Below are 10,897 nucleotides of genomic sequence, written 5' to 3' on the forward strand. Positions count from 1 at the left end.
CCAAAGACTTCATTGACAAAGATAGGCAAATGGCAAACAAGCCCAGGAAAAGACGGCCAATATCATAAGCCAGCTGAAAAATGCAAAATAAAAGTACAGTCAGATAGCACAATACACCTGCCAGAAGAGCTAATATTGAACAGACTGACAATTCCAAGTGCTAAAGAGGATGTGCGACAACTGACATTTGCGTCCATTGCTGGTGGGAGTGTAAAATGGTATGATCACTTTGGAAACCAGCTCGGCAGTTTCTTATAAAGTTAAATTTGTATTTACCACATGACTCAACATTTACACTTCTAGACATTTACTCCAGAGAAATGAAAACTTGCACACAGAACAACTTGTACGTAAATGTTCACAGAAGCTTTATTGGCAATAGCCAAAATGGGAACAAACCCAAAAAATAAGTGAATTACAGTATGTCCATTCCAGGAAGAGCACCTAGCACTTAAAAAGAACAATGTAAGTCCAACCACGTGACTGAATCTCAAAAACACTGAGTCAAAATGGCTTCTGCACCAAAGAAGTCAAATACTTAAAAGGACATTTATGATTCCATTTCTATGAGGTTCTAACACTGGCAAAACTAATCTTGGGTGACAGAAATTGAATCAGAGGTACCTCAAGGAGGGAGGGACAGACTGCAAAGAAGTAAGAAGAAATTTCCTAGGGTGATGGAAATTTCTATACCTTGATTCAGTGGTGGTTACGCAGGTGTATATATCTGTCAAAACTCATCAAACTCTAGATACAAAATGTATGCATATTGCTACAAGTAAATTATACCTCAATAAAATTGATTTTTAAAAATATATTCCTGGCATGTATAAGTCCTTTATTAAATAAATACTAAGCAAATATATAAATACTATATCTAAGAGTATCTGTTGGTATTGCAAATGGAATATTTATCTCATTTACATTTAGGTGGTTATTGCTACAAAATAAAGAGGCTATTAGTCTGTTTATTTCTCTTAAAGCCAGTGGCCTTATTCTGTTTTTTAACAGAATTCTTTTGGGTTTTATAGGCATGTAACCATATAAACAGCAAAAAGAAATAACTCCATTTCTTATTGTCCAACATTTTATAGATTACTTTACCTCTCTTATTGCATTTGCAAGTCTTCAAAATAATGTTGAATAATAACGGGCATCACCAGATGGCCTTTCTTTTCTCGACCTTCAAGGAGATATCTGAGTGTTTACACTACTACTTATCATTGGATTTTTCGTAAAGTGTTTATCAATTTGCAGTTTCTTTCCATTTCATTTTAATTTTTTCAAATGACTCTGCAGCTTAGACAACATACAGCTTTTCTCCTTTAAACTGTTGATTCAAAAAAAAAAACTTGATTCCAATTAAATATACTTATAGATTTCCTAATACTGCAATCGTTTGATTCCCTTGAATAAAACATCTTGAATTACTCTTTTGCTGTGGCACTGGATTCTCTTTTAAATACATATTCATAAGCTAACTTGAACTTGGGAATTTTTTTATACTATCTTTATCAGGTTACTCTAAGGCTGGCTTCGTAAAATGATTTACGGAGATTCTTTGTCTTTACCCTAAAAAATATTTAATTATGTATTGTTCTTTTTGTTGAAGATTTGTTTATTTCAGAGAGAGTAGGGGAGGGAAGGGCAGAGGGAGAATCTTAAGCAGACTCCCCAGAGTGTGGAGCCCATCTTGGGGCTCCACTTCAAGACCCTGAGATCATGACCTCGGCCAAAGTCAGAGGCTTAACCAACTGAGCCCATCCAGGTGTCCCATCCATTGTTTTTTAAAGATTAAAAAGGATTTAAAGGATTTACTTGTGTGTCAAGTCTTCATGCAATTTTTTATAATGGATATTTAATCTTTAATTTTTCTAGGGCAATTCATTTCTTAGTGTTTTCTGCTTATTGAGTCAGTTTTATTATAAAGTCATTCACATCTCCTAGGTTTTCAAATGTGTGGCTTTTGAATTTTACTATAGTACTTGAATTTATTTCTCTATCATTACCTTCTTTCTCATTTCTACCTTGTATAATTTTGTTCTTTTTTTTAATCAAGGTCAAAAGAGGATTACCTAGGACACCTGGCTGGCCTCATCTGGCAAAGCATGTGAGCCCTAATCTCAAAGTCAGGAGTCTGAGCCCCACGTTGGGCATACATCTTATTTAAAAAATAAAAAGTAAAAAAATAATACACTCACACACATATGAGGCCCCTGGCTGGCTCAGTTGCTGAAGCATGTGACTCCTGATCTCGGGGTAGTGAGTTCAAGTCCCATGCTGGGTGTAGAGCATACTTTAAAAAAAAGAAGAAGGGGCACCTGGGTGGCTCAGTGGGTTATGCCTCTGCCTTCAGCTCGGGTCATTATCTCGGGGTCCTGGGATTGAGCCCTGCATTGGGTTCTCTGCTCCGAGGGGAGTCTGCTTCCCCCTCTCTCTGCCTGCCTCTCTGCCTACTTGTGATCTCTCTCTGTCAAATAAATAAATAAAATCTTTAAAAAAAAGAAGAAGAAGAAAGGAATCATCTATCTTATTGGTCTCTTCAAAGAACTAGCTTTAGGATTTATTTATATGAGTTCGGGGATTTTTCTATTTTATTAATTTCTTTTTTGTTTAAACATTTTATTTATTTATTTGACAGAGAGAGATCACAAGTAGGCAGAGAGGCAGGCAGAGAGGAGGAAGCAGGCTCCCTGCTGAGCAGAGAGCCTGATGCGGGTCTCGATCCCAGGACCTGAGACCATGACCTGAGCCAAAGGCAGCAGCTTAACCCACTGAGCCACCCAGGGGCCCTCTATTTTATTAATTTCAATGATATTTTTATTGCTTCTCTTACTACCATTTCGTTGCCAATTAAAATATATGATAAGTTTATGTATTTTTTTTTCTTAAATTATAATGACATTTAAGCCTATAGTATTGCCTCAGTACAACTTTCATTTGGTCCCATGTTTTCTGGTAGGAAGTGTTCATATTTTAATTGCTTATTGTATATCATTTTAATTTTTATTTCCTTTTTGAGGAAATAAAGTGATTCTAATGCCCCGTGTAATAAGTTTAAATTACTGGAGTCTTTTACTATTATTTATTACTAATTTTATCGGATTATGATCAGAGATTATGACTTGTAAGATATCTGAGTTTTTAAGTTTATTAAGATTATTTTATGTGGCTAAGTATAAAGTGTTTTTATACATAGTCCACGGACCTGTAGGTGTACACACACACACACGTATATAATATGTATACTACATAGGTACTATGTGTTGTAATTACTATATATATGATGCAAAATTCTGAGCATTTATAAAATTTTCAACAAAATCGCCCACCCACCCTCACACACACGATCATGGGTCCCCTTACTTTATTTTTCATAGCATGTGTCCTTCATGCTCTCGTAACGGACTATGTACTTTACGTGTACAGCGCTTACTGCTCATCTTGGCAGCTCTACGGGACTGGAAGACGGCGCAGAGCCGCTGAGCTCTAGCTGCCGCTCACGGACGTGTCCCAGAAGCTACGACGGAGCCCGGCACAGAACCGAAAATACACAAACCACCGCGACCACACAAAAACCCAAACAGCGATACGACTGGCGTCCGTCCGTTCAGGACCGTCTGTTTCTTCATCTAACGCCTGTCAGAACCACGCAGCGCTCCGTGCATGCAGACAGACAGTCCCCGCCCTCGCCCAGCCCACAGGGCATCCGGAAGCAACAGGAGCCGGGAAGGACCCCGCGAACCCACGGGGAACGAGCCCTCCCGTACGTGTGCTCCTCGTGTGTGCTGATCTCAAAATGGCCGCAGGGGCTGCAGGGGCCGCTTCTCGCCTCTCCTTGTCCTCTGCTTCTCACAGTTAGAAAGCATCGGCTGTCAAATCCCTAAAATGTACTGAGGGGGGCTTCTAAGAGAGACCGCGACCTTGGCCGGTAACCGCCCATCCCCCGAACGACCTGGAACGGCCTTCCCAAGGTGCGGGGCTCCAAACCCCGCAACACCGCGGCTGGGATGCAAAGTTTCACTAGCGTTCCGGCTGCCCTCCGCAGAGCTCAAGCTCGGACGGACCCGGCGAGGAAGCCACCCTCCTCGCCCACAACAGGCACTCGGCGACACACCGGGTCCACGGAGGGAGCCCCACACACCAGCGAGGAAGAGCCGCTGCCGAGCCTCAGCCGGCAACACCGGCCTCACCCGCCTCACCGGCATCACACACGCATGCGCAGTAGCAGACGCCGGGCTAGCCCGACTCGCAGCCTTCGACCCGCCCCTCGGACCGGAAGAAGTTGCTGACGCTTCCGGCGCCCGGCAGCCCTGCGGTTGCCTCGGTGATGTCGTGGGTTCAACGGCCTCGCTTGGTCGGGGGTCCCGGAGAGGAGGGGGACGTGTTTGACGAGGAAGCGGACGAGTCGCTCCTGGTGCAGCGGGAATGGCGGAGCCACATGCAGAGACGCGTCAAAGTAAAGCTGCGCGGCGGGTGCGGGGGACCTATGCCGGATTGCGGGGAGAGGGGCACGGAGCTGTAGGGAGGCAGTGTCGCGAGAGGAGAGGCCGGCGAGGTCCCAGCCTGGCCCGGCGCTGCCCTCCCTACCTCTGGCACCCCGATCCTGCTGGGATGTTCCGCTCTAAAGCGTGTGAAGCCGCGGGCGCGCTAGACGCGGGAACAGACAGAATGAAGCAGGTGTAGACGTTGACGAGGATCGCGGAGAGGCTGGGGGAGAAACACAGACCCTGACTGTACTGACTAAACTAACTGTGGCTGTGGAAGGACGTGTGCGCATGGTGCTCGAGTGAGTGAAGACCCTGAGGTTAGGAACGGCCTTAACCGAGACTTATGGGAGAAATGAACTTAGGAAAGTCGAAGGGCAATAAAGGAAAGCCTCTGGGGAATACTGGGGGCTGGGGGAAGGTACCCGGAGTCGGATTTTTATTCGCTGGGTGTGAGCTACCCGTATCTACTCGGTCTCACCGTTCAGTGAAACGAAGCGCAATACCACACACTCAGTTCCCGCTGCAGCGCTCCGAGCTGAGTGCGCACGGTGAGGCCCGCTCCCACCTGGAAGCCTGGCCAGCCTTCTGTTGCCCCTGATCCGCGCTTGTTCGCTTCAGTAAGGTGTTTGCTTCAGCCCGACAACCGCGCCCTCTGTTTCAGAAGTGCTTTATGTGGGGGGGGGTTAGACCAGTAAGCCGCGATCATCTTGCAGTGCTGTGGCGCCACGGGAGATGCAGGACACAATCCCTGCCGACAGAAAATGTGCAGTTTATTTGAGTTTAAGTATCAAGCAAAATTTCTAAAACCACACTTCCCATCTTTTTTGCTAACACAATTCCTCTTTCCCTGCTTGAGCTGATTATTGAAGACCTTGGTTAACCTATTCACTGCCCTGCCTTCTCGCCCCCCCACCCCCACCCCGCAGTCAGTGTTGCCCGGGGCCAGACACGCAGCTCCCTCTGTATCCTTTCCGTGAAGGCGTTGTTAGCACAAGGCTTTTAAAGCTGTGTAAGAATCGGTAGTTTTAAATGTGCCAAATAAGTCGACTTCAAAAGTGGCATATGCCAGTAATAAACCTTTACGAGAGGCATAGCCTGCTTTGGTTGTGTGGCTGTGTCATCAGCTGTAGAACCATTATGTTAAATAGTAAGTAGCAAAGGCCTGTTTCATCAACTTTCCAAGTTGGTTCTGTGACTTTCTAGAAAAACCTACAGTGGTTTCCTTGGTGTGAATGACAGCTGCAGCTCCTCATTACTTATTTTTAGGAAGGCTATAGAGATGGAATAAATGCCGGCAAAGCAGTTACTCTTCAACAAGGCTTCAACCAAGGTTACAAGGAAGGTGCCAAAATCATTATAAACTATGGACAACTCCGAGGAACATTGAGGTAATTTTTAAAACTTAAATGCTGAGTCATTTCAACCCCAGTACGACCGGAGGACGTTTATAAAACTAGTACATAAAAATAAAGCAGTTAAACTGAAGTACTTTTTCTAGTGTTAAATCCACAAAAGAGTACTGCAGAGCATAGAATAATATTGCCTTCAAAAAGTCAAAATCACAAGTTCATCCACTTTAATATGTGAACTTTAACAAGTCCATCCACTTTAATAAAGGACAATAATAAAGGTATTGTCCTTTATTGCAAAGAAATGCTAGGAAGGTGTATGTCTTTTGCTGCCTGAACTACCACTAATTTGTATCTCAAAGTAACTTAAAAGATTTTCAGGTTTTGAATAAAGCTTTTAATCTTGCACATGTGGCAGAACACAGTATAACAGACTTCTAGACTAGAAGTGATGAAAATTGTAACTGGTAATAGAGAGAAAAATGATTCCATTTACTTTAGTGCTGAACACTGAACACTTGTCAAGATTCCATAGTAATAACAGCATATATCAGAGCCAAGTGGTCAAATGACAGAAAGAGCTAGGAGCATGACAGACTTGTCATCTTTGACACTTTGACACTAGAAGGTATGACACATACCTTTTAAATTGTCCTCTGTAGAAAACAAACAAAAAAACAAAATGGTTCAAAGAATCACTGATTTTAAAAAGGGTAGGAAATAAAAGTTATCAAAACAAAAAAATTCATTGTTTGAGGTTTTAGAAAATTCAGCTGTCAGAAATCGGAATTTATAAGTCTCCAGTAGGAAAATGATCAAGTATTTATTTTACATCAAGTTAAATATTTTCCAAGCTCAGAAAGTTTATTACTAAATCTTGTATATCACTTGATCCCATTTTTAAAACATGATTATTCTTCAGTGCACCTGAAGTGGCTGGGTGGCTGGGTCAGTTAGGTGTCCAAGTCTTGATTTCTGCTCAGGTCATGATCTCAGGGTTGTGAGACTGAGCCCCAAGTCAGGGTGGGCCCTGGGCATGGAGTCTGCTTAGGATTCTCACTCTCCCTCTCTGCCTCTCCCCCCACCTCTCTCTCCCTCTCTTTGAAAAAAAAAAAAGACAGGATTACTTTTCTCAGTAACCATTATTTTATGTCTTGGTTACCTGAACAATCTAAAATGTTGGAAAACTAAAGTGTTGTCTGTAGTAGAAAAAAGCTAGAAGAATTCTTACTTTTTTTTTAAGATTTTATTTATTTGTCAGAGCACGTGCACAAGCAGGGAACAGAAGGCACATGGAGAACGATGTGGGACTTGATCCCGGGACCTTGGGATCACGACCCATGCCAAAATCATATGCTCAACCGACTGAGCCATCCAGGCGTCCCAAATTCTTAACCTTCTCCAAGAAGATGATTAGTTAATTCAACAGTGATTATAACAAAGTCAGGAAAGAGAAGTTGCCTCAGAACTTTTTTTTCTACCCTTTAGTTTTGATGGCAAGTAACTATATGCTTAGAGGAGTTGTTTTCAATGTTGGCTGTACCTTGATATCAGCTAGAAAGTTTAAAAAAATAATACCCCCAGAGATTCTGATTTCATTGGTCTGGGATGTGACCTAGGCCTTGACAGTTCTAAGAGCCGCTCAGACTCTCCAAGTCTGAGAATCACTAGTCTGGAAGCCATGTGATGTCCTTCAAGGAGAAACTGATTTTTGTTATCTCTTCCTCTGAGTTGCATCCCTCTTCAGCGGAAGCAACACAGTCATAAAGAAAAAATCTAAAATTAAGAAAAGCGGATGTGGAGTTGTGAAGGTGGTGTTAGGAATTATAAGCAGTTTATATGATTACTTCCAGTTTAATTTTTATCAAAAGATAAATCTTTAATATATATTAAAAGCTGTTTTAGCATCATTACTTTCCTGATTTTGGCTTGCATTATTATTGAATCATTTTTGCATTGTGTTATCTGGAAAAGAAACGTGTAGGGTTTAGCATAAGAATTTGAAAAGCCTGTAATTGTTTCATTTTTTTCCTAATTAACTCGTTTATATTTTCATTCAGTGCCTTGCTCTCCTGGTGTCACCTTTATGATAATGGTTCAGTTCTGATCAGTAAAATAAACAATCTTCTGGATGCAGTTGGCCAGTGTGAAGAGTATGTGCTCAAACATCTAAAATCAATCACTTCTCCACCCCACGTTGTAGATTTATTGGACTCTATTGAGGATATGGACCTTTGTCACATAGCTCCAGCTGAGAAAAAGATGGATGAAGCTAAAGATAAAAGACTCTGTGAAAATAACGCTGAGCTTCACAAAAACTGCAGCAAGAGCCTTAGTGAGGCAGATTGTTCATCTTTAGAATGTTGTGGAATACGGGAGCATGAACATACTGAAAACCCAAGCCTCACTTGGATTTTAGAACAGACAGCCGGTTTAGTAAAACAGCTGGGAATATCACTCGACATATTACAGCACCTCAAACAACTGTAAAAATTCTCTTCACTTTTTTGATGAAAGTAATGTTCATAACATGTCTTAGAACATTTTGTTTTTTTAACAAACTAACCAAAATTTGTACCAGTTTCTACACTGAACACATCATTTGTAGGTTATCCTTCATGGAAATGTGCAATATCTTCAAAATTAACACTATTAAATGTAATAAGAGCTTTTTTCTTTGTCACTGGTAATTTTTTGTCATTTAAGATACGCTCAGAGACTTGAGTTGGCATTGTCATTTTCAAGTTTCTGATCAAAATAAAGCATTTTTCAGACTCCTTAGCAAAAGTGAAAAAGAATCAAACACATTTTGTAAGGACCTAACCCTGCATTCCTGCTTTTGTCACCATCAAGTGGTTAGGGCCTTACCACCAACTTATCAGACCAAAGTTACCATAAATAATGTAGTGGATAACATTGTAAATAGACACACGTAAGTATATAGAAATATATACTGAAATTAAGAGACTATAAGTGTAAGAAACTGAAGAAATGTTTATACTGATGATTAAAAACAAAATAATAAAATTCATTTTTGTTTTTGTTTTTGTTTTATTCACACATAATCTCCACACCCAGCATGTGCTGGAGCTCACAGCCCCCAGATCAAGAGCCACATGCTTCTCCAACTGAGCCAACCAGGCGCCCCATAAAATTCATTTCAGTTTTATGTTAAAGGCAAGGACATACAATTCCATGGAAAATAAAAAATACATTTCATGCTCAAGTACCTGGTTTTTCCACATAGTTAGGAGTCAGTAGTGGTGTCTAACCATGTGCCAGGTTATTTCTAAACCAGTTTTGTTTCACGTATTCAAACAGGAATAAACACTGGAACCACTGACTTCTCTATTACCTTGTAGCAATATTCTTAGTCTAGCACAGACAAGATTAAGATTCAAGCTTTTGCTCCAGCACCTAAGCATAGGAGAACAGGAAAGGATTTCTCAACACTTTCTTGGCTAAAATACAAAGTTGTATGAGGTGCCTTCTTTTCTCTAAAAGATAGACATACTCAGAGAATAGAAGATAAGTCTTTCCAGAGATTGATAAAATACTCTACTGTGATCTCACAACCTCCTTCAAGTTCATCGAAAGGTAAGCCTGGCTGGCTCTGTTGGAACATCTGACTCTGGATCTCAGGGTTATGAGTTCTGGCCCCACGTTGGATATAGAGATTGTTTAAAAATAAAATATTAAAAAAAAAGTTAACAGAACATTAAGTAATTAAGCAACAAATATGAAGTCAGAGATCATATCCTGGGGCACCTGGCTGACTCAGTCAGAAAAGCATGTGGTTCTTGATCTTCAAGCCCCGCACTGGATTTAGAGATTACTTAAATTCTTTAAAAAATAAGACCATATATTGTTTGAGGATTTCTGAAACATGTTGAAGATATCAAGTGACATTTGACAGCTATTTTTAAGAAGTTCTTAGGGGCACCTGGATGACTCAGTCAGTTTGAGCGTCTCTTAGTTTCAGCTCAGGTCATGATCTCCAGGATCCTGGGATCAAGTCCCACGTTGGGCTCCCTGCTCAACAGGGACTCTGCTTCTCCCTCTCACACTGCTTCTGTGCTCTCCCCTCTCCGTCTCTCAAATAACATTTTAAAAACTAATCTTTTTTTTAAGTGTTTATATCTCTCTAGGTGTAAACATTATTTCAGATATTTACTAATCTCTTTCTCTCTCTCTCTATATATATATATATACACACACACATATGGATATTATGCACACACTCTAAAATCTTAAAAGTGTTGTTCTGCCCTGCATATCAGATATGAAATCTCCATCTCTAATGATGCATCTCGAAAAAGTCATACCCTGAGTGGAAATTTCACCAGTGCAGTAAACCTTGAGATTTTATTTGGGCTCACCCTGCTAAGATTCTCCGAAGGTAATACCCCTTGCCACCACTGATAATATGGTGTTTTTGTGCAGATGTTCATAGAGAAGTAAATCAAAGAGAATTAGCCGAGCTGATGAAGCAATTTGGTCAAAAACATCTTTTAAACTTGCTTTGCTTTTTAAAGAAGTCTATGGATACAGAGGTCATGAAAAGAAGGGCCATCTGTACCCCAATGTTTATAGCAGCAATGGCCACGGTCGCCAAACTATGGAAAGAACCAAGATGCCCTTCAACGGACGAATGGATAAGGAAGATGTGGTCCATATACACTATGGAGTATTATGCCTCCATCAGAAAGGATGAATACCCAACTTGTGTAGCAACATGGACGGGACTGGAAGAGATGATGGTGAGTGAAATAAGTCAAGCAGAGAGAGTCAATTATCATATGGTTTCACTTATTTGTGGAGCATAACAAATATCATGGAGGACAAGGGGTGTTAGAGAGGAGAAGGGAGTTGGGGTAAATTGGAAGGGGAGGTGAATCACGAGAGACTGTGGACTCTGAAAAACAATCTGAGGGGTTTGAAGTGGCGGGGGGGGTGGGAGGTTGGGGTACCAGGTGGTGGGTATTATAGAGGGCACGGATTGCATGGAGCACTGGGTGTGGTGAAAAAATAATGAATACTGTTTTTCTGAAAATAAAT

The 10,897-nt window shown here is 41.3% G+C and overlaps 1 protein-coding gene across 1 annotated transcript; it reads left to right on the plus strand.

Annotated features, from left to right (window-relative positions):
* The first annotated feature begins 3,808 nt into the window (after nt 1–3,808).
* Nucleotides 3,809–8,870, plus strand: YAE1 (YAE1 maturation factor of ABCE1). The gene is made up of 3 exons (XM_059170556.1): nt 3,809–4,459; nt 5,757–5,878; nt 7,900–8,870. The coding sequence occupies exons 1-3, from the start codon at nt 4,331–4,333 to the stop codon at nt 8,327–8,329; spliced, it is 681 nt and encodes a 226-aa protein (XP_059026539.1). The 5' UTR covers nt 3,809–4,330; the 3' UTR covers nt 8,330–8,870.
* The last annotated feature ends 2,027 nt before the right edge of the window (nt 8,871–10,897 follow it).

The sequence above is a fragment of the Mustela lutreola genome, chromosome 4 (assembly GCF_030435805.1).
Source record: "Mustela lutreola isolate mMusLut2 chromosome 4, mMusLut2.pri, whole genome shotgun sequence".
Taxonomy (NCBI): domain Eukaryota; kingdom Metazoa; phylum Chordata; class Mammalia; order Carnivora; family Mustelidae; genus Mustela; species Mustela lutreola.

Bases quoted from the DNA above. Each gene is read 5' to 3' on its own strand.
- YAE1 (XM_059170556.1), top strand. From the start codon at position 4,331: ATGTCGTGGGTTCAACGGCCTCGCTTGGTCGGGGGTCCCGGAGAGGAG. The intron at 4,460-5,756 runs GTAAAGCTGCGC...ACTTATTTTTAG, and splicing joins ACATGCAGAGACGCGTCAAA to GAAGGCTATAGAGATGGAAT. The intron at 5,879-7,899 runs GTAATTTTTAAA...ATTTTCATTCAG, and splicing joins CAACTCCGAGGAACATTGAG to TGCCTTGCTCTCCTGGTGTC.